The 24,964-nt window shown below is 35.8% G+C and overlaps 1 protein-coding gene across 4 annotated transcripts in view; it reads right to left on the minus strand.

Moving 5' to 3' along the window:
- Positions 1 to 24,964, minus strand: part of TBC1D32 (TBC1 domain family member 32) — an 80,056-nt gene that overhangs the window by 23,254 nt on the left and 31,838 nt on the right. For 3 of the 4 annotated variants that reach the window (XM_039384370.1, XM_027751773.2, XM_039384371.1), the window contains exons 23-27: positions 23,487 to 23,575; positions 13,490 to 13,612; positions 12,099 to 12,207; positions 11,170 to 11,263; positions 899 to 1,024 (exon numbers count right to left, since the gene is read on the minus strand). In XM_039384370.1, coding sequence (XP_039240304.1) covers positions 899 to 1,024; positions 11,170 to 11,263; positions 12,099 to 12,207; positions 13,490 to 13,612; positions 23,487 to 23,575 — 541 coding nt within the window. Of the gene's footprint in view, positions 1 to 898; positions 1,025 to 7,244; positions 7,335 to 11,169; positions 11,264 to 12,098; positions 12,208 to 13,489; positions 13,613 to 23,486; positions 23,576 to 24,964 lie in introns of those variants that run through there. The other variant, XM_039384372.1, reaches the window with a different exon arrangement.

A 24,964-nucleotide genomic window follows, 5' to 3' on the forward strand; every position in this document is an offset into this window, starting at 1 on the left:
TCCACCTCCTCGTTTGTTACCCACACTGTGTGCATTGGTGTACATGCACTTCAGCTGGGCTGCTGGTATCACTTCTAACTCGGGCTTTCCACCCTTAGGCTCATCTCTGGAGAGCCTGGTTTCAACCCCTTCCCCCAAACTTAGTTTAAAGCCCTCCCAATCAGTCCTGACAACTTATCGGCTAGAGTCCTTTTGCCCTTGCTAGATAGATGAAGCCTGTAATTCTTAAGGAAATGGAAGCCAGTAATTTCTGAAAACACCTAGCTTCTTTTTTGCTGCTCAAGTTTATATGGTATTGCAAGTCAATTATTATGTCTGATCACTGACAATTTATGTCATATGTTTTTGCTTTGGCTGGTTTGCTTTTTTTACTGATCTGTACCAATGCTCCTGCATGACCGCACTGGTCACTAGAAAATAATATGAAAATTAAGAAAAATGTGAATGAGTGAGTTCTTTGATGTTTAGTATGGCTTAATTATGAAATTTTTTAGTGAAACTGGCTTTTAATATAATTTCCCAACCCATTTTAAGCCATTCACTGATCTCTGAGAAACGTGTGTTTTCTTTCAGGTTCTCTTTTTCATTTTCTCAGCATGTCAATAATAGACCCTTTAGAGATCTAAGACAAAAACTCACATTTGAGTCCTCTTTCTGTGACAAATTTCACTTAAAACACAGAGGGATTATGGTCATAAAGACATAAAGAGAGAAAAATAGGACATAAAGCACAAACCCTATTTTCTTGGGAAAATCCCACTGAAATAGTTTCTAAAATCAATACAAAATTTTTGGCTACTTGTACTGATAATTAATCCTCAAAGAAATTTTAAAGAACAGTTGCTTACTAGTGGTCTTCTGTTTGCTTCCTTTGTTAAACTTATTGAGTTATACTCACCTGGTCCACTGATACTATCCGATCTGGCTTTCATGACTTTGCAGAACTGTTTTCTATAATTTTCTGTCCACCCGGTTGGCTTCTCTGGACTTTTCAAGAGTGTCAAGAGCTTGTCAAGATCGTTATCTAGAAGAAATTAAAAATTAGTGTTATTCTGCAATGATCATAGAACGATAGAATAGTTTGGGTTTAATGGGACCTTAAAGGTCATCTAGTTCCAACCCCATTGCCATGGGTAGTTTTGGCATACCTCATACCTTTTGAAAAAGAAATGACATAAATATGCCTTATCCTAAGAGAATTTTTAAACTGGAGAAGCAGTCCTAAAGCTGATGACATTCTGCTTTATACAAAACAGAAATATTCATTCTACCTACTGATGGCTTTTTGTGCTTATTTTGGCTGGGGTAGAGTTAATTTTCTTCACAGTGGCTAGGATGGGAGTATGTCCTGGATTTGTGCTGAACACAGCAATGATAATATAGAGACATTTTTGTTACTGCTGAGCAGTGCTTAGACAGAGTCAATGACTCTTCTGCTTTCATACTGCCATGCTGGCCAGGAGGCTGAGGGTGCATTGGAAACTGGGAGGAGACACAGCTGGGACAGCTGAACAAAGGGATATTTCACATGATATGACACCATCGGTATATGAAGTGGGGGGAAGAAAAAGGAAAGGAGTGATGTTGACATGATTATAGTTGATATGGTGGTATTAAGTCAAAGGTTGGACTTGATGATCTCTGAGATCTTTTCCAACCTAATTGATTCTGCAATTGCATTTGTCTTCCCAAGTAACTGTTACGTGTTATGGGGCCCTGCTCTCCTGCAGATGGCTAAAGACACGCCTGCCCGTGGGAATCAGGGAATTAATTTCTTGTTTTGCTTTGCTTGTGTGTGTGGCTTTTGCTTTCCCTATTACAAAATCATAGAATATACTGAGTTGGACCGACAAGGATCATTGAGTCCAACTCCTGGCCCTGCACAGGACACCCCAAGAGTCACATCATATGTCTGAGAGCAGTGTCCAAACACTTCTTGAACTCTGCCAGGCCTGTTGCTGCGACCACTTCCCTGGGGAGCCTGTTCTAGTGCCCAACCACCCTCTGGGTGAACAACCTCTTTCTAATATCCAAACTAAACCTCCCCTGACACAACTTCAGGCCATTCCCTTGGGTCCTGTTGCTGGTCACCACAGAGAAGAGATCAGTGCCTGACCCCCCTCTTCTCCTCACAAGGAAGTCTCAGTCTCATCTTCTCCAGGCTGAACAGACCAAGTGACCTCAGCTGCTCCTCAAGGCCCTTCACCATCTTCACTGCCCTCCTTTGGACACTAATAGCTTACTATCTTTCTTACATTGTGATGCCCAAACTGCACGCGACATTCAAGGTGAGGTCACCCCAGTGCAGAGCAGAGAGGGACAATCCCCTCCCTCGACTGGCTGGCAATGCTTTGCCTGATGCCCCCCAGGGTTGGCCCTCCTGGCTGCCACGGCACTGCTGACTCATACTCAACTTGCTGTTGACCAGGACCCTCAGGTCCTTTTCTGCGGCACTACTCTCCAGCCCTGCATTCCCTAGTGAGATGGCAGCACAGTTTTTAGAACATGAAATGAAGCATGATAAGATAGCAACACAACAGTGTTCCACAGAAAATTTCTGCTTCTTTCTGTAAGAAGGTTTCCCTCAGATGCTGCTGCTTTGGATGTGTATGCCTTCAGGCTACTAGGACACCTATCAAGTAAATTTGCCAAAAATATATTGGGCTCCTTGTGTTATGAGAATTCTTGCAATGGCTTTGCTGATAATCTCCAGTGTTTCTCAACATCAGTATAAGGACTTAAATTTGGGACAAAACATTAGACTAAAAGTATACTTCTGCTGTTGCTGAAATGTCCTCTTGCAAGTTTTGTGTTAATTTTTAGAGAAACTCAGAAATTTTAATTAAGTTTTCTGAAGAATCTAGGTGTACCCAACATGCTCCAGCCCAGAGCCACAGGTTTTTTGCTGGTCCTGTCACAGGCTGAAACAATATAATATAAGCATTCTTTTTAACTTCTGAACAGTTGACTTTTTACCTGAGCATTATTAAAACACAGTCTTTGGTATAATTGTTATATATGAGGCACAAATATAATGTTTTTCATTACATGTTCAGCTTGATTATTAAAGAAATTTGTGGGACAGTTTATGAAAAAGATTTTAATGAAATATTTATTTTTAATGAAAAGAAAGAATTTCAAAGATTGCTCCTTAGTGTTACTCTTACCTTGCTACTAAAGACACATTACCTCTTTACAACAGGGAGACATGCCTTCGAAGTTAAAATTGTCATTGATGCCATGACAAAAGGAAAGTATGTTCTCTTCTCTCTTGGCTAGAACCGATTTTTTTCACTTCTATGTTCTACTGAGTTGGAGGAAATTGCACATACTTTACCAATTTTCTAGAATAAAATCTCACAGTCTCTGGAACTCAATTTCACAAACAGCTGACGCTCACAGAAGTTTGAAAACAGAACCATAGTGAATGTTCTGTGAAATGCAGAACTACCATGTGTAATCATACAAGACAGTATTAAGTTGGCTTTCAACAGTATGATGTTTGTACTTAAAGCCTTAAGAATTCTTTATTTAAATAAAAAATCTTATGTAACCAAAATGTCTATCTTGGAATTCACACTGAACAATGAACACTAGCAAGCTACCATTAAGTGTGATGACGCTGAGCACTGAAAATTATATGCAAGATAGCAATTAAAATAATGTATACATATGCTTTGGGAAATCAAAGAGGACATAATTTCTTACCATAAGCAACATTTGTTTAAACATTTTAATATTTTGGGAACGGCTGACTTTTTAAATTGTTTTTCTGAAGCCAGAACAAATTTCAAGTTCAAATGCCAAGTAATTTTATAAAGTAATTTTATGCAAGATAAAACTGATCAAAATCCTACAAAATGGAAACAGTCAATTAGACTGCCTCTTGTTAGGCAGCTTGGTTCCCAGAGTACTTGATGCTGCTATGAAATACTTTCTGGTCAACTTGAGGGGAAAAATAAAAAGACAGTATCTGTGAGAAGGTAAATCCACATGCACTTGCTCCAGCTGTACACACTCCCTCTGCTGTGGGACCACGCAGTTCCCATCATTATGAAAGGACTGTAGCCGACACTACAACTAAGGAATGAAGGTTCTTCAGACCTTGCAAGCTCTTCTTTGTTCTTTGTTTCTACATTTTGGGCACTACAGAAATTAATTCTGTCATGAAACATAACAATTGTTTGAGCCAGTCTATGGCTATTTAAAATATTTGCTGTTACTTTCTTCTTTGTAGCATTTCAGTTTTAAAATACTATTTTCAAACTACCTTATTCTTTAAAAATTACTGGAATATTTTCAATAGAATTCCAATTTTGCATATAATTTATTTTAAGCTCATCTAAGACCCTAATGATTTATAATTAGTAAATTGTATCCCTGTTATTGGAAATTATTATACAATTCATAACATTTCAAAATAAGTTTATTATAGTAATTATTATAATTAATAACGATTCCAAATTAATTAACCTGAAATGTCTCTGTTATTCTCAAATAACTAGTCCTCAGTCTCTTTCCAAATAACACACACTGACTCTTAGAACAGCCTATTTATCAAAATTTAATGTGAAAAAGAATTTAACTCTTACAGTATTGTCAGAAGGATTTCTAGTTCTTTTTCTGCCCTTTTCTGTTACTTCTGTAACAGGTGAATATTGAAGAAAATCTTACAACTGCAAAGCAACACTCCTCTGTACAACTTAAATAGTTATTTTACTTCCTAATGGATTGCATTAAATCAGTTTGGCAGACAAGGACCAGAAACTACAAGCTAAGATTTAATCAGTCAACTCACCAGAGACAAGGGTCAAACTTTGAATCCTCTGAAGGAAATAAAACTACTAAAAAGTATCCTCTCAAGAAAGCAGGATTTCAAGTTCATGGCATCTCTGCTGCCCCCTCCTGGCTTCTTGGTATGATCCCTAGATTTTTCTTTGCACAGTTTGTGTCTCTAATATTCTTCCTCTCCTATAGGTTTTACAAGCTTAAATCTTTGTGATTGCTGATATGTGCACATGCTACTATCCAGCAGTGTCAATGAATCCAAAATTGTACTGTTTAAACATGTAACCTTCTACAATGTTCATTTATGCTCCAACAACAGGATAAGGAAACAAAAGGTTGCAGGATTAACTATATTCTGAACTTTTGCTAAATACCATGGACCACTGTACTTGCCTTGAGGTTCCTCTGGGAAGGTAATATTTAATACAAAAGGATCTTAAGCAACTTGGAAGATAACCAATGCAGATGGGCATGTGTTCTGCCTGTCATTAGAACAGTGAGTGGCAAGCAACCTACTGAAAATAGGAAATAATTTTTATATAACCAGTGGACTTCCTCTCTCTCAGTCAAGGAGGATGCAAGACTTAGGATCCTCAGAGAGAACACAAGAATGTTCAAACTCAAATGACAGAGAAACAAACTTAAGATCCATGCAACCAAGATTCTGTAGTGGTCATGTATTTAATACATCCATTACATTCTGTAACTGGCATTATATCGTGGAAACTTGCTGCTTCTCATTTTCTTCCAGGTAAACCACTTGCTCCCCTAACTTGTCATTAAATGTCGACTACCACTTCTGCCAGCAGGTCATCATAGTACAAAGGAAAGAAAGAAAAAGGAAAAAAAAAGAGAGAGAGTCTTGGGAGGTTTTTTGAATGAAAATTGCTTCGAAAAACCTCACGATAGCAAATAAACATCAGCCCACTTTCGCAATTTAGAACGCAACTATAACTTGTCCAACGGTATTATCACAGAGCTGGAACTCAAACAACCACACAGTCCTGGGCTACCCGTACTACTTGTTACGGAGCATGGGCTTTCACACTACCACTAGAGGTGTTCTAAACACACAGCAATGCCAAAAAAAAAGAAGTTTTGCTTTTCTTTATTCTCTTTTCTGGTATGTCATTAAATGAGTTCACTAGTTATTCCAAATTAATGACTTTACTTTTTTTTTTCTGGAAGAAATATCAGAACTGCTGAATGGGGTAAAGGACAGAAGGTGAGGGAACAGCAGAAGGAAAGGAAAAAAAGTCAATAGAAAGAAAAAGTGAGGAAGAAAAGGAGTAAGACCTTCCTCTACTGATGCTAGTGAGCTTTTAAATATACCATGAGTGAAAAGAAACTAATGTAAATTTAATTAATCTGCTGCACTTCTGCTTTCTTCCTCATATGTGGTTATATTTTGCCATCCCATCCCTTGTTTTGTGCTAGCATTGGTTGCTCTGTGTAGTCATGTGAAAAAAAAAAAAACAAACCATCACATTTACCAGTTTATGAAGCTATGAAACTGCACTATAAATAATCTACATTTACCTACATGTATGAAATCTGAACCACCACACCATAACTGCAAGTTTAAATTGACCTCCTTCCCTGAAAGATGTTGCTTTATAATTCTTCAAATAATTCTTCAGCTAGCTTTTGTATCTAAAGCAAGTAAGACCTAGGAAAATTCATCAATGTTTTAGAAAACATAAGAAATGCAACAAACCCTTTCTCATCTGATTATGCATTGTGATAAAAGTGCTTTTCTGTGACAAAGAAACTAAGATCTGTAAATCCATGTGTCTCTTATTCAAAATCTAAATTGAGAGATAATGAATAACCTGACGATATTGTATTTGACTACTACAAGAAAACAAATCCATATAAGGATATATAATTTAGGAAGCCCCATGTACAGTTCTCATAGACCTGTTTACTCACTGCTCTTTTATCTTTCATTAACTTAGTGGACTTAAAAGCAAAAGACAAGAGTCTCATACATGAATATTGAGAGAAATATAAAAAGGAGGACAAGTCAAAGAAGTGCAGGTGATAAAGATGTTTATGTGAAATTACAAGGGATAACAGGAAAGGTAATATAGCCGATTCTTTGACAGAGAAAATTTAGAATAAAAATTAAGAAGCAACTGCTAGTTTCCAACAGGTATTAAAAAAACAGTGCTGAGATCAGATTTAAAAACAAAACCCAAAACAAAACCCAAAACAAAAACAAACAAACCAAACCAAACCAACAAACCAAAAAAGCCCCCCAAAAAAACCAACACAGAAACATGGCAGCATGTTCCCATTTAAGTTAGAAGTACAAAGCAAAGAACTCAGAGAACAGTGGTTGAGATAAATTATCAAAATACTTTAAGAACATTACCAAAGATTTTTGGCAGCAATTCTGGACTGTACGAGTCCAGAAGGAAGTAAGATTAATGTATGGTGGGATACCTAAGTTTAGGGAAATGCCAAGAAGTGAATGCATCATTGCAGAACATTTACGGACACTTCTTCAGCCACACTCATTACCAACTGTCATAACTGCAGAGCTAGAAGTAGAAAAGGAAAACATCATGTGGGCAAATAGAACAGTGAATATTTCAGTTTAATAGAGTTCTAAAGAGTTCTAAAGAGTTTAACTGTTAAAAATCTACACTATAGTTAAAATTACAAGTAAAAAAAATAACTTTTTCATAGTTGTTTCCTGAATGATAAAGAACTATCATTCTTTGAAAACCACTTGATAGTTCTTCCTCAAATTATCTTAATGAAATAATAATTGAACAATTAAAACAAAAGAAAAGCAACAGGTGTCTTGCTGCAGTGTAAACAAGTGGAAATGGTATAATTAATTTCCACACGTAAATAATGATTCACATAAATCATTTGAAGCTTCACTATAAATTATCTTAGACAGAAGTGCATCATTAATATACTGCTAACCAACAGTTTTCAAACTCTGAGTACTGGCTGAAAGAATTTGTGCATATTAATACACAACCAAGCAAGTTTATTTTTCTATAAATCCTTTCCGACAGACACATATACCACATGGACAAATACCTAACATCTGCAAAAACAGTGCAGATGGTTGTAAACAGTGAAGCACTACAGATTTTTCCCAAGTACAAATATACTTTTGGGGTGAACTCAAAGTGTCATCATGAAATGCAGGAATTACTCCAATATCCAATTCAGTTACTAATTTTACCAACATAAATTACAATAAATTAATTTTTGACGCAATGAGTCCAAATATCCACTTGCTAGTGTCTCTGAGTACTACAATTGCACAGAATAATAGCAAGAGTGTTAAAGAAGTGTTCTCTTAGTTGCAGCCTTCAGGCCTTCATGCTGGGAAACACATGTTCTATCAGAATAATCTGCTCTGCTTTTTCTTACAGCTCATTAGTTCTCCTCCCTTTCCACCCCAAACTGAACACCCAGAAAGGTGACAGAGTCACACGTTTACCACTGTCACAGAATCACAGAATCAACTAGGTTGGAAAAAACCTCTTAGATTGAGTCTAACCTTTGACCTAGCATCCCCCTGTCAACCAGACCACGGCAGTAAGTGCCACATCCAGTCTATTCTTAAATACCTCCAGGGATGGTGACTCTACCACCACCTTGGGCAGCCCATTCTGATCCCCCTTCAAAAGAATTTAGAGAGAGAATAAAAAAATCCACCCATTTCTTAGGTTTTCTTTACTGAAAACTCAGTGTGAATAAGTCCTTTTTAGTATCAACCCCTTTTACATTACTTTCAGCATAAGAGTGAAAGTGGCTTCCATGGCTTGTGTTATACTAGACACAGTCAAAGGCTACATGAGGTCTAGAGCTGTGGAAATGAAGCTTCCTGTTCCCTGACCTCAATTCAGCTTACTAGTTCCAAAATATTCAGTATGCAATTTCAGCTTGCACTCAGAAAGACACCTTCCATTAGTTGAGACACTCTTCTGGGAAACAAAGGTTCTGTTATTGCAGCTGTCCCTCAACTCTATCTAAAAGGAGGGTCAAAACCAGCATATCAGCGGTGTTATATTACATCTGTAAACTTTATTATTATTTTTTGACTCTCCCCTGGCCATTTCCAATATCTATTCTATAGATACATTAAAAAAATATCAACTCAGGTTATGTTTTTACACCTGATATCACAACTGTATGATGGATACAGGACGTATTTTCAAAGTAGAAAGAAAAGGTAAGCTTCTCTTTAGGTGTCCTTGTCACATGGGCAATAAGAGAGGAGGCAAGTAAGAGGTCAGGACAGACAGAATAAAACCTACAGTTACAGCTTTTTCAGCCAAAAAAAAACTTTATATTCTTTAACAGTAATAAGAATCTAGTAGACTTAATTATTCGTGTCCTAGAAAAGCCAAAAAAAGAGGACAGGAATGATACCACACAGGTTACATAATGGAACGCTGCAGCATTAAATCTGAACACAGACAGGTTCAAGGAACCACAGAAACATTGTGCTGGCTTTCCATCCTTGATGACAGATACGAAGAAGCAGTCATGCATTCCTTCTCATACGATGTACAAGTGTTTTTTCATGGCTGCAGAATTCTTGCGTAAGTCCGTGTGAACCCTGTCCATCTCCTTGCACTGAGGCAGAATTAAAATTTAACAAGTGTTTTTCTAACCTGTTTTTAAACCTCTGAGCAAGCTGTGCAAGTAACACACAATATGAATTCTGAATATTGAAAACCCCAAAGAAGTTGTGTAAAGGCGCTCTTCTACCTTGTATAAATGTAACATACAGATCTTTATCATAATCATATTTATAACCTCTCTTGTGAAAGAGCACTTCTATCACTGCCATACTGTAGTGCTGAAGAATACAGTTCAGATATTCTCCATTTTCTACTCTTGCTCTTGATGTCTGTTTTCCCAAGCAGCAGAATAGTGATTTATGAATTTTATTCTTTTCATTTTAGGTCTATTTATTCCAACACTTTCTTTCAAAATAACTTACGCATACCGAAAGCTTCAGTCTGGCAAATCATATGTTCACAGTTTTGTGATTTTGGAGAACTGAAACAGAACACTTTCAATGTTTGTTTTCCTTTTTTCAAATAACAAACACAAAATATTTTGACTCTGAAACCAAATGTTCTGTTCATTTTGCAGTTATATAATCTTTTACTTAAGATACTGTTAATACCAAAAATGCCACTTCAAATTGAAATACTTCTTTGATACCATTATTTCAATTATTCATCAAATTCATTTGCAAACCCTTGAAACTTTATTTCAGCAAACTTACTGTGTTAATCAAAGTTTTACCCAAGTTTTCCTAGCTGGTTGACATCTGCAAAAGGGACAATTGTAATCGTTATTCCACTATGCCACTATGTAATGATGAGCAAGAGAATTGCTCTGAACAAGAGAACAGAGAAGTTCTGAGGGATACAATACGATATGCTTTTCCAACCCAAGAGAGATACTACTGCCTCCCTGAAGACATATTTAAAACAACTGGGCACCTACTTTTTATCCGATTGTTGTCTTATGAATATTGCCTTGGGAAGCCTAGAAAAGATATAGAAAACTCCCTTCTTTTATAATTACGTAGCCTTTCCTCTTGTGGGAGCAGGGAATCACCTTCTCAAGTTATTTTTTCCTAGAGATTTACAAACAGACTGTTTTGTCTTCTACAGTTAATATAGAATTTCTACCACTTCTGAAAATCTGTCTCTGCTAAGGAAATCAGCAAATAATTTCCAATAAGTACATCTCAAGGATATAGTACACATGAACAAATAAATAATGAATTATTTATTTACTAAACTATTCATCAGATTCTTTTGCACTGTCTATGCAAACTAAAACCTTAAACAGGTTTCTCTGTGTGAATTAAACTGTTGTGACCAGTCACTTCTTCAAAGGATTCTTCAGTCTGCTCACATTCCAAATTGCTGTTCAATGTGGAAACCAACTATCCTAAAAGCTGTCCATTTCACACACCACCAAGCTTTGTAAACATGGGGAGGTGAAACACGAAAATAGTGTAAAAAAAATCTGTAGCTTAACCATACTGTCTTGCTTCAGTTACTAGAGGGATGATACAAATGTACCTTATGAGTCACCCACCTGACACTAGCCAAAAGGTTAATCTTGACATTTGCATAAGAATTAGATTACTAAACAGAGCTTTGCAGACTGACAGTTGCACAAAACCAGACAAGCAAAACCAAACCAATTTATTTAGCTTGAAATGCAGCCAACAATAAAATATACTTAAGTACTTAAATAGATTATAATCCGTGGGATGTGAGGGGAGGAGTGGAGGGGCAAGGAGGAAGGAAAAGGAAATTTTAAAATTGACCAAGATGCTTGTGTGACATCTACACTGCTTACATGCTTTGTGTGTACCTTGTCTGAATTCAGCTTTCCTAGGAATTCCTGCAAGATAGCACTTTGGCAAAGGGAACGATGAAAACATTGGCCAAGGATATGGATCACTGCCCTAGAAACAGGACCAAAACCAAATTAATTTAGGAGAAGAATTGATGCTTTTGTGCAATTAACACACAAAGGTGCAGTTCCCAGAATTACTACCTATGCATCAAAATGACACTTGATATTACAATTTGCAATGAGATGTGCCATAACTTAAAAAAAGATAAAAAATCCAAAAAGTATTTGAGCCAGAGTTTTTTTATGATATGTACCACTGACAGTTTTGATTTTAGAGCTTTTATTTCAAACACAGAGGAAATTGCAAGTTTTATAAAAATTTAAAAAAAAACCACAAAACACAAAACTGTATTTCCAATTTCATACACTGATCTAGGTGTCTTGGTTGTGCTGATAGTAATTTTCATTTCATCTTTATGAGACTGACAGCCAGTGAGAACTAGAACACTTAAAGGTGTTGCTTAACAAACACTCTAAGTTAGAGCATTGATGAAAGCTCCATGTATTAGATACTGCATATGAAAACCCAAGCATCAAAAAAATATAAAATAAAAGGAAGACAAATGGAAAGCTAATAAAAAAATCCACAGAAATATAAAAGCAAAAAAAATATAAACTGTATTCGCTTAAAAGTAACATCAAAATGGAGCAAAATACACTTGTCATCTGAATGCAGTATGTCCTAGGTACATGCCAATCCCCAGATAGTGGGAACAATTTTTTCAGTATATCACTTCTTTAAATGTTAGCCCTTTATAAAGCTAAAGGTGGTCTAGTATTTCTTAATTTAAGTAATTTTTCACATACTGAATTATCAGCAAAAATGTTCAATTAATGAAGTCAGGAGTTAAGCAAAGAGAAACTGTTAAACTTTAGGTTCTAACCTTATCTAGTGCTCTCAAAGGCAAAATCCTTTCCTGTGGTCCTCCAATCAGATTTATCCTTACAAGAATGTGGTTTCTCTCCACTGACAGACCATCAATTATAAAAACTCTGTGGAAAAAAAACCCAAACAAAACGAAGGGAAACATAAAAAACTCCAAAAATTAGAATTTGATTTACTGACTATTTAATTCAAAAAACTTTTATATGAAAGAATACTTTGAGAAAGACACTGGACTTAAAGGCAACCAGGAATACACATAGACATAAGGAAATAAACAGAAACGTGAAGTATTTTGTCTCTGAGCATTATTCTAACTTTGTATTCGCTACGTATTACTGATTAGAAACATTTGAGCAATTACTGGACACATAAGATTAGAAAATTTACAAGCTTTGTTATGTCCAAGTGTTCAGTAATTAGAGTAAAGACAGTTAATGGACCATCAAAATTTGTTCCTTATTTGGCCTACCAGTATACTTGTCCTGCCGCAAATATGTAGAGTTATTCACAATTTAAAAGACAGCCATCTTGCTGTCTGAAGTCATTGTGCAGGCCAAGACACAAATTTTTTAAAAGCTATAATATCCAGTTTTTATACACCAGGGTTCTTAATAAAACTTTTGCCTCAGTACAGAAATAGTAGGTTTCATCCTCAAATGGTAAATAACTATGATCTATATCTGTGGAGACTTCACCTATACTGATTGATTTATATTCTGTAACGGTCACATACAACAAACAGCAAGAGGAAAATTCTTAACACTCAGCATGCTGTGAGAAAGGAAAAAATGTCTGTAACTAAATGACTGTCCACTTCTGACCCAAAAATATACTTTTCCTTTTGAAAGGATGTGTTGTGTAATTTTACTTAGAAGACAGCAATGGAAAGTCACAGAAGTTGGAGAGTCAACTAAGTTATAAATAAATAAAAAAGCCAAAACCAAACCACAAAAACAAAAAAAACCCACCCTCTCAAAAAAACCCAAAGTACAGATGATGCCTTTAATTCATAAACATTAAAGCAATACTCTAATTTTATAATAAATACATAACATTAAAAACAATACAGAATTAGAAGGCATATTTACATACGCAAGTTATGCACACTTTTTGTTTAAGAAACAACTAAGATTAATACAAATCAAAAGCAGAAAAATATTTGCTTTTTTATTTCTTATATTTTTGGTGTGGACATGGGAGAAAGAGAAGACCATTGTATCTTTTCATAATTTAAGACTGCTGACAAACCTGCACAAGGAAACCTGCGCACATTAATAGCCAGTTTAAGTGAAAGCATTTGTACGTTTGAAGCCACTAAGGCATCCATGCATTTGTTCTCAGGAGAAGAGTTTGACAGTTAAAATAACATTTACATCAGTCAGTTCTTACCCTGGTCCTTCTGAAGCTTCTGTGACGTTTTCCTCCTGAGCAGTTAGTAAAACTTGTGACACTTTATACTGAGTCTCCAAGAGTAAAAGAGTATTGAGCTCACAGCACAGCACATTTAACAACCTGCAGAAGGACACATTGAAACAACAGCACATCAGTCAGGAATCCAGTAATGCACAATAAGACAAAGGTGAACGTGTTTATGAGATCTCACAATAGAAAGGGAGGGGGAAAAAAATCAACAAAAAAACCAACTTGAAGTATCTGAAAAACACTCAGACAGAACTAGGTCAGGAACACTCTTTTATATCCTTTTTAGCCACTCAAGTGGCACGACTGTAAGCAAGCAGGGAATGATTTCCAACAGATTTTTTGTGTGCATTGAACAACCAGAGAAAATATCCACTGGTCAGTTCAGTCTGCTTTTGATTTTATAACACAGAGTAACAAAAGTGATGCAGACTTAGTAAGACATTCCATGTGAAATGTAAGGAAATTATATAATAATAGGCTGGTAAGGCAACTTAGAATCAGGTTGTCTGAAGGGGAAGGAAGGCAGAAAGAAAAAAAATATCTTTCCTTGAGAAAATAGGTTTTTAAGCCCCTCTGTATAATCCAATTTAACACAATTCAAAAGCAATAAAAGATTTAATGTGTAACAAAACCAACAAATCTTCTGTGTTCATTTTTTTCCAGAGAAAGTAAAACAATGGTGAATTAAATTAATAATCACAAGAGCACATGACAGTATATTATATACAATTTTCTTTTACTTCAGGACAACTTAATGGTGAAAGTACTCCAAAATATTTTCATATAAATCTGACACAGAGCAATCCAAATCATGCAATTTTTTTTAACTAATCTATTCACTCTAAGACCACAACAGAATAATTTCATTGAGGGCTTCCTGTTCAAGAAAAATACTATGACTAAACATTCTTTTTACTGTTTTATTTCCTGTTTTATCACAGTCATAACACACAACAAATTAAGTCTGATCAGTGTTATATTTTGCATTCACATAAGACTTGATATGAACTGGAAAATACATACTATTTTAAATTTGTAGTCTGTTAGTCAGTGCTTATTTTCTTCCCTGTAATTCCAATATGCTTCTCCTAACAACAGCAAAAATTCACAAGCCATTCTCTCAATAATTTAACACCTGCAAATTCAGACAATTGTGGCCAAGGATAAAGTCAAGATGAAAATATGTCTTTTTTCCTGTTGTTTTTAATACAACTTGAGCTGCTCAGTTTCAGTCCTCTTCAGGTTTTATTTATTATACATTAACTATTTTGTGACATTGATTTGTTTCCAGTACTTTTCTAAATCATAGAAGAAGAAATGACAGCTCAACTATAATTTTTATTATTATTATTATATAGAGGAAAAAATCCAGAAAATAGCACTGAAGATAGATAACTTCTTCTCTTAAGTATAATAAATGGCAAAGATGTGTTTCCAGCAGTTAAAAACCACTTGGAAGAAGACTGGTGGTTGAGAATGCCTTATAACATCTCCTCTGGTAGACAAGGCAGAGCAAAAAAACCCCAACCCAACCAAACATAAGCAAATAAAACTAGGTAGATGGGATAGTGGTAGGATAAATGGCAAAATACACAAGATCTAACATGAGCAGCTGCTGCTTAGGAATTCAAATGAAATCTTCACCTACACAGAAAAATCCAGTTAAAAATGCTATCACTGAAGTACATATATTTAGTTTAAGGTAATATTCCATTATTGTGCCTTCTAAAGTCATAAATGTATAGACTAAAGTTTGCAACTAAAAAAAAATGTCATATTGTGTGTATATTTGTAAACATACTTGAATATGGCTGTGGAGTTTTTTCTTTTTTGGTCCTTTTTCATTACATTTGAAACTTGAGAATTGGATCAGACTTCTCATCTCAATATTCCACCTATACAGAGTGCATGCTTATGAAAATGTATAAAACCTTCACACATATAATACAATAAAATCAAAGCGTATCTTTTTCAGATATATTTTAAAATTTTGTTTGGATGCAGAAGATAGAATTCTCAACTTGAATACTGCTAAAACCTGGGGGCTCCTGGTGGACAACAGGTTGAACACGAACCAACAACATGCCCTTGAAGGCCAGTGGCATCTTGTGCTGTGTAACAAAGAGTGCTGCCAAAAGGTCATGTGAGGGAGGTGACCCAGCACCTCTGTTGGTACACATAAGATTACAGCTTGGAGTGCTGGGTCCAGTTCTGGGCTCTCCAGTAAAAGCATCAATGCAATGGAGAAGGTCCAGCAAAAGGTCAAGAAGATGATAAAGGGTTTGAGCCATTTGACATAGGGGCTGAGAGAGCTGTGACTGCTCAGCCTGGAGAAGAGGATCCTCAGGGGAGATCCTGTCAATGTGTATAAGAATCTGACAGGAAAGTCTGAAAATGGAGTCAGACTTTTCAGTGATAGCCAGTGAAAGGACTAGATGCAATGGGCATGAACTGAAAGACAGGAAATTCCATTTTAACATACTGTGACAATGATGAAATATTGGAACAAACTGCCCAGAGATGCTACAGGATCACCAGCCTTGGCAGTATTCTAAACCAGACTAGACAGAGCCCTGAGTCATGCTCTCTAGTTGAACTCACTCTGAGCAGAGCAGTTGCACTACAGTTGTACTACACAATCTTTCCTCTCCCTTTCAAATCTGATTATATACTTCTGGGAACACTACTAACAAGATATATACCATACTGCCAGGAACAAAGTGTAATGCAGATAAACCAAAAGATTATCTGGAAGTAGTCTTTTATAGAATTGTAATTTTAAATAAATTAAAAAATATTAAAATACATATCATATATGGTAGCAAAAAGTAATTTTGTTCTGAATTCTGCATTTCCTGCCCTATCCCTGTCTTTCTTGGAAGGTGCTCCCTGCATTCTACTACATCAACTACAATTTCACAACTTATACATCACTGTAGAAACGCCTAATCTAAAAAAAAGGCATTCTAGCTAGTACTTGTGTACCTCCACAAACCAACTATCTCCATGGTTTTGGTAGGTGGAATCATAATGACCCCTGTAATTACAACAGAAAAGAAGTCCTTCATGGGATATAAACCAACTATAGTATATAAACCTTGCCACTTTTTATGTTGCCTCTTTTAAAATTTTTCATCTGAAAATAATATAATTAAACTGTCCATGATTTTCTCCGAGTTGCTACAAACACATATTATGAGGACAGCTTATTATCAAACTTCTCAGTATTTTTTCTGTGAGTTCCTTTTAGAGAATTCCCATTTTCTCAAGTTGTCTTTTTTTTCTCCTAATATCAAATCATGTCTCTCTCAAACACCACCTTTATTATGGTAAACCCAATTTTATTTTTCTGCAGTTCCCACTAGACTCCAATACATCAATCTTCCTTACTTTCATAATATAAGTTCTTTCCAAAGTCAATCTGATGCTCTGTTCTCACTTCAAGGATATCAGCAAATGTTCAGCTGGAGGTTAAAGATGCAAGATACTGCTCTTGAATAAGTCTGCAGTAGGTTGACACCAGTCAGCAACTAAGCACCTACCCAGCTGCTCATTCACTCCTCACCTTCCACAAGCAGACCAGTGTCTAGACACTCTCTGAGCAATGGTTACCTTCAAACCATAAACCTCCGTTTTTTATTACTGAGGGGGATATAATATGGTATAGAACATCCATCTGGTCAGCTCAGGTCAGCTGTCCCAGCCGTGTTTGTTCCCAGCCTCTTGCAGACCCCTAGCCTACTTGCCAGAGAGTGGGAAAAAAAAGTAAGCCCTGTTCCTGAGCAGATCCTTGCACAGTGTCAATGGAAACACCAGTGTAGTATCAATACTGTTTTAGTTACAAATTCAAAACACAGAACCTATGTAGAGTACTATTAAAAAAATTAACTCATTCACGGCCAGTACACAGTCCACCAAAAGAAGATAAAATTTCATGCTATAATCAGCAGTCCATCCACCATATGGGAAAAAATAAACTAGCATATCCAAAATAAACTATACTACAATCTCTGTAATGTATGTGTTCATAAAGCACAATGGCTAACTAAACATGAAATTCTTATGTCTCTGCTGCCTGCAAGGTGTTCCTGTGTTGTGATCCTGAAATGTTAAGTTGGTCCTTAGTGAAAGGTTTTCTTTTGGCTTGCAGTTACTGCCTTCTGTAGATATAGGCATGGTTGATTAAGGCCAGTGCAAAATATACAGCATGACATTTGTAGAGAGCTCTCCCCCAGCTGTGGGACAAGGTAAGATTTTTCTTTTCTCTTGCAGAAATAAAGATTAAAAACTTAAATGGAATAAAACAAGGACTGGAACTTCTTTGCAGCAGCAGGATCTCCTTCTTCCTAAATAAGTACATATACCAACAGTGAAAGCCAAAGCAAAACTTTCATTAAACAATTCCAGTATTGTCATCAGGGGAGACAGCCTCAAAATGTTTAACATCAGAGCCTACATTACCAACTGATTTATTCTCTATTATACTGCTTTGAGTAACAACCTGAGCTTCAACAAGAACATGGATCCAAATAGCGAGTGGCAACTACTATCAAGTGCCAAACACGAAGAGAAAGGCAAAGGGCTACCAAAAAAGCCCCAAGGAAGGTAAAAGCTACCTAGTCAGCATTGGAATGCAAACGGCCTTTGCACGCTGCCTTTGCAGACTGAACAAAAGGCATCAGTAACGAGCAGAGAGAAGATGTCTCTACACTTGGTCTTGCTAAAGGATCAAGACTTGTAATTGTTCCACTGAAGGCAAAGCACAGTTTTCAAAAAAAAATATGAGATCTTCTGGATATAGAAGTTACACCTCCAATGTCTGGGGCACTGGAAGCTACTACCTCGGGGCAGTCATGTTTCTCCCAGTGAGAAAACTCAGGGACTGATGTATTCCTTAAGATGATTTCCACATGAAAAGATTTTCAAGAGAGCACCACACCACTTTAGCTACCCCGTGTACCTAGAAATCACATGTCATGTGACTGCCAACTGTAAAAGTTTCCCTAGCTAAACAAAAATGTTTTCCATGAGCATCACTTACAGCCTAGAGGACTCCAAGGAAAAGTGGTTTGGATTTCCCTCAGTGAAGTTAAGAAAAGTAAGTGACATAATCCGATCACAGAATCTGATGTTTCTATTTTATTAATAATAAATTGTTTTACATTAATAACCCTAACAAACTACTATTAACATATAAACTCACAAAAAAATGATCACGGATGATGTGGAAGCATGCCCACACAATCCTGTTGCAAAACGCCATCACCAATAATCACTAGCAATACAGACTCTGTCCTCTTTTACCTTTAGATTCTGCTACTCAGAATGCTTTTTAATAAAGAGAAAGGGAAAGAGAGATTAAATCTAAACAGCACGTTGACCTGAAGAAAAACGAATGATCAGGATTCGTGTCTTCTACCTTTAGAAAACAAGACAATTAATGCTCTCCCATTGTGTTACAATCATTAAAATCGCACCGTCTCTTAATTAACAATACATACATATAAGTACAGTTAAGGGAACAAACTACTTATATACACTGAATATACCTAATTATTAAAATTCAATTATATATAAGGCGTGGTGTTTAAAATGCAGTTGAAAAAAAGAAAGGAAAAGAACACAAGGGTGGTTTTTATCTGTATTTCCTAAACCCAGAAAGTTATCTTTGGCCTATCACACCCTTTTTCATTTCCCAGCTCCTGCAGGATTTAATTCATTCATCTGGATTTCATTGGAGTGCACTAGATGAAATTTTTACTAAGACATACTGCTTTGAGGCAAATTTCAAGAGACCGATTGATTTTTATGTCAGTTTAATATAAGCTATTTAAAGTTTCTTTCCTAAATCTTTCTCTAGTAGTTCTGTAGAGCAACAGAAAGACAAAATGCATTTTTATCATCTTCTGCACCCATTCAGAAAGCAAGAAAACTAGCATTATAAATAAAAAATATATTCACCATGGTATTTTGTATGACAAAGAAAACAGTTGCAATTTGCATATCTGAAAGAACAGGATTTACCCTCAGAGTCTTCCAAGCATCTCCCTGCAGAAAGCCAAATTCTTGAACAGAGTGCTGTCCTGGCTGCTTGACACCCACTAGCACGTGGTGTCTCAGTGAACGAGGGTGTGGCTAACAAAGATTCTTCCAATTCAGAATGTACATACAAAATTTGATCTCACAATATTTAGGAGTTTTACTGATTTATGGTCAAAGTAAGCCACTGGGAGAAAAAAAAGAAAAATACAAATTCGATAGTGGCATATGTATGTATATAAGATAGGCAAAGAAAGAAAGGATCTAGTTTTCCTCTTCAAAGTATTCTGATGGCTATTACTGTCATATTATCACATAGGCATGAAAAAAAAAAGAAAAAAAGGAAAAAAATAATTTCCAGGAACAGTGTACGTTAAGAAAGCACTCTGTTAAATAAAGAAAATTTTTGCAAAGCTGCCTACTCTGATCCCCTCCCACTGCCCTCAGTCCATGCATATTCCCAGTAACACTGTTTCTCCTTCTGCTTTTTATTCAAGCCGACACTGAAAGATTATCTTTGAATTTATTTTGGAGTATTGATATTTTTTAGAGACAGAAGGTTGATTATCAAAGGTACAAATCTGTTACTCTGCCACACTTCAATCCTGCCAACAACACGGTGTCACTAACATTCACAGAAAACTCATTTTCTGAATAGAAAGAACAGCAGTATGCAAATGCCTGAATCAGGCTTTAGGCAGAAGCTTTGAAAATATATATATTATGCATATAGTTTCTTGGCAGGCTGTAAAAACTCAAAACTCGTGGATGTATTCACTGTACTGCAATACTAGCTAAGTTGCCTTGATGACATATAAAACCATAAATCTGAAAGAAAAAGTACGTTACTGCTGTTTTCTTAATTCCTTTGTTAATATAAGTCACAGAAATTCAAAGAACTTGGTCTTGAAAGGCAAGTGGTTAAGACTTCTAGTGTCAGATTTTAAGAAAACTGTTATTTCTCACATGCAATACCTTCTAAGATCAGATCAACGGGAACACTTGTAGCAAAGAAATAAAACATCATTAAATTAAGAAAAATCTCTGTGTTTAGTATGTTAAAAATTTACTTTCATTACTGCTGTCATTTTACTTTCTCTAGGATTTGTTCTCTGATGGCAATTTAAGTTCACAGTCTTCTAAAACAGAAAAAGCACTGAGAATTTTTGCATTAGTTCCTGTGCATCCAGATTTTCAGCCTGTACAAAAGAGTGGTTGAGACAGCTTTCAGCATTCTTTCGTCAACCAATACAAGCCGACTGTGAGACTTCTCTATTCTAAATACCATAAATCTGCTTTGCAGTTGAAAGTTGAACTGACAGTTTGAAAATCTTTCTATACACACATTATTGTGGAACTGAGTATTTTACCTTGATCACACAGGTCCTAGTCTGTATGAATGCACTGAGAGACACTGGCTTTGCAAACCATATCTAGCTTCCCTATGTTTCCCTTTGAAAATGCAGCATTAACACTACAAACATAAATAGATACACCTGTGCATTCTGGATTAAAGAGACTGTGGAAATATCTATATATTTTAAGTTTTATATGTAATTAAAGAACTAATAAAATAATTTTAAGTCACTAAAGCTCAGCATGCACATGAAGAAAAATGTAGTTTTGAACTGAAGAAGTTGTTTGACATTCACAAAGGTAAATCTGTAACTGTTTTGAACAAGAAAAGCAGGACCTTTGGAATATAACCTGTAAGTTAAACAGATATGAAGTTCAGCACTCAGCTCTGGGTGAGGAACATGTACAAATAGAAAGTATATGGCTGTGTAAATCTGTGAACAATTAAAAGAACGTGGTTTTGATTGTACTATTGGTAATAAGTCTAGAAGAAATGTTTCTAGACAAATATTTCACAAAATCATTCTGTTTTTCAATGCTGCAGTTACCAAAAACACGTATGTATTTTATTTCTACATAGCAGCAAAGAGAAATGTAGATCTTTTGTTCTTTCTAATTTCTAAATTTTCAGAGCATTAGCATCTAAAATTATTCGATCTAACTGCTGCTGAACTTGGTATTCTCGATGGAATTTGGTCAAGGAGCAAACCAACTACACAAGGGAAGGTTTGTTTTACAGATGTCTGCAGTCAGTAGCATCCACACGAAAGATCACAGAACTGTAAAATGAACTGTGTATCTCTCATGTTCAGATAATATAGGTTAGGGTTTCTTGTAAGTCTTAATACTGTAAATCCTGAGTTGGAAGGGACTCACAAGAATCACTGAGTCCAGCTCCTGGCCCTGCACAGGATAACCCCAATAATCACACCATGTACCTGAGCAATGTCCAAACGCGTCTTGAACTCTGTCAGGCTTGCTGCTGCTCAACCACCTGTTATTTTAAACTGAAAACCATCTCACTTTCTCTTAATCCTAATTAAATCAATGGAAGTTCTGTCAATCTTTTTATGGAGCCAGTCTAATTCTAAATGAAAAACAGGATTTTATTTTTCATATTTCATTTTAGGACTTCTCATTCCTCTATAAACTAATGATTTCCTCCAAAGCAGCATTTATAAATTGTTCATCTCCTCCATGCTCATCCTTATCAGTGAATTATACTGTATCTTATGGCTATTCATACATAGTATGAAATAATTTTACAAATACAGCTGCAGAAAGCTAATGTTGCAGGACTTAATCAACTGCTCAAGCAAGGTTATCAAAGTTTTCCATACTATTAAGTACACTCCAATATGATCTTTTATTTCAGTTGCACAAAATACGTTCCTAAAAAAATGTCAATGCAAGGATTTATATATTCATCTTTGGAAAACAGAATAAAAATGCAAAAACTGATTTCAATTGATGTCTATGGATTTTTTGATTTTTAGCTTTTTGTAGATTTTAGAAGTAGCTGTATTATTACCCTTAGCACAGTAGTTTACACATTTACCCAACACTGTTACCCCATTCCATTTCACTCTCTCAAAATTCTGTTAGCTTGTTTAGACTTCCTTCAAGGTAGGCCTTTATTCTGTTTAACAACATCTGCACCCAGGCCTGGACAATAAGATATCACACAGGCAAAGTGACCTTCAAACCCAGAACTTTGGAGAAGCTCCAAGGACTGAACGTGCTTTGATGAAGAGGAGGATGAGGAAGAGGGGGTCCGAGAGCCCCCTGCCTCAATTTCCAGAGGGGTGTGCCAGGGGGAGATGCTGGGGGGCGGATAAATCTGGGATTGGATGGGACAATACCTTAAATTGTGGAATCCCGTGGATACGGGAGATGTGTCACGTGTATTCCGGTGGGCCTCAGGCCTGAAATTAAAGGACCTACTCATTTTATCTTATCTTATACCCTAAGTTGGCTCAGAGTCCTGTTTTCTGTGGTCTCTTAAGGCAACACAATGTTAAAATATTATAAAGCACTTAATATTACAAAACATGAGCATGACAGTGTGAGTATATTTTAAGTGTGACTTCAGGTTCTAGAAATATTTGGGATCAAATGGTACTCTCCTCAAAATAAGTTTTGATAAAATTGGTGATAATTAAACCAAGACTTAAAAAAATAATTTTAAGTACAGGGAGACTACATAAACCAAACTCTGATATAAACACAGTAATTTGTTTATTTTAGCATTTTGGTATGATTTTTGTTTTATACACTACAGTGATGTACAACACGCTTTTTATAATCAAGTAGGCAAAATAACATGCAATTTCTACCACTGCTTCTCATATTACAATATAACCATTTACAGGTAATAACATTGAATTCATCACTGTTCTCATTTTGCAGGTCATTTTTCATTTAATCTTATGCTAAAAGAAGCGGGGAATTTCACCTTCATACATAATAAAACCCAAACAATATTATCTTGTCAGAAGTAACACATCCAAGCATGTTATATCCTATTTAGTTAATGTGACCAGAGAATAAAAAAAGTCAAGCAACTTACCTCAGACCAAATATATGTGATTGTTCATAACTGAATAAGGAATGAATTTTAGCTTCTGAATTTAAAATTATAAGCCTGTCAATGATATCCTGTCAAAGGAAGAGAAAGGAGAAAAAACAAGTATAATTTTATATTTTATGCATATAATAGTTTTATAGGGATGTTTACTGTTAAATGAAAACCATTATTGAAATACCCATTGAAATTATTTCTGTAACAAGAGTTGTTTTCCACTCAAAAGTCAATGGTCAAAAGAAACTATATAGAAGGTTAGGAAAAAAAGAAATCTGTTTAAAAATATAATTCACTAAGCATACAAAAAGATCGTTGCATATCAACTATCCTAGTTCTTTAGTATTAAACCACAACAAAAATGTTGAACAGCAAATTCTTTAATATAATACCCTTTATAACACTGGTTAGTACTACATGCTGCAAGACACAGCCATTTATTCTCGATGTAGCAAGGCTTGGCTCAGTTGTCGAGGCTTACACCCCTTATCCTAGAGCATCTCATGTAACAGACAGTGACCTGTGGCTGCTTCCCACTTCTTCCACAAATCCAACCTAATTATCTTCCCCTCTGGTTCACTGCATATCCAAACTGCTTCTAAGAAATAATTTCATTAAAAGACTAAGAAATGCACAAAAACATTCACTGATGTTACCTCAGAAACAGATTGTTGTGCTATGCTCACAAACGACAAGCCCCTCATGAGCTTTATTTAATCTGGATTAAATCAAAACATTTATTTCCTCCATATTTAAGTACAGTTTCAGAGACAGCAGAGAGAGTTATTACTCAACTAGTTAGATCAATGAGTTATTTCAACATAATATGAGAGAAAAGTTAAGATCCATACTTTCATGAAATCAACCAAAGCTCTGCTTTTCAACAGAGAAAACTAAAAATCACAAGTAAAACTGAAAATAGTAGAAAAACAGGTCTAGAACTTGTCCAAGTAAACTGGCTTCATAAAATGCATTCTCATTTAAAATATGGTGAAAGCATATTTCTCCTATTAGATTTTTTGAGGTGGTGAGGGAGACATATTTTTCCACATATATCATTCACAATAAAATAATTCAACTTGGCCCCCAAGGCTGTTCACAAAATTGGTAATGTAAGCAATTGATTTGTTTGGGGTTTAAGACTTTTTTAGATATCTGCACAAACAAAGACTTAAATGCTAAGGGATATTTCTCTAGCAACAACCTCCTTCTCTCATTTTATACATCAAAGCTTGGAGCCTGCAAAAGAGTGGAAAGAGCAAGCACAGTGAGAGGACTACTAAGAAAGGAGACCAAACTCTGTTTTGAGATTTTAGGAAGGAAGATTATGAATGAGATCTAACACACTGTCTCACCAGAAAAATGTGCAGATAGATCTGCACTGCTTAGCTACAGAGCAGTTATTAAATATTACAGGTCAGATGTCATCTACTTTGAACATCTAAGATAAACTATTCTAAATACAA

The sequence above is a fragment of the Pipra filicauda genome, unplaced genomic scaffold (genome assembly GCF_003945595.2).
Source record: "Pipra filicauda isolate LSUMZ 115617 unplaced genomic scaffold, ASM394559v2 scaffold349_size1355687_pilon, whole genome shotgun sequence".
In the NCBI taxonomy this organism is placed as follows: Eukaryota; Metazoa; Chordata; class Aves; order Passeriformes; family Pipridae; genus Pipra; species Pipra filicauda.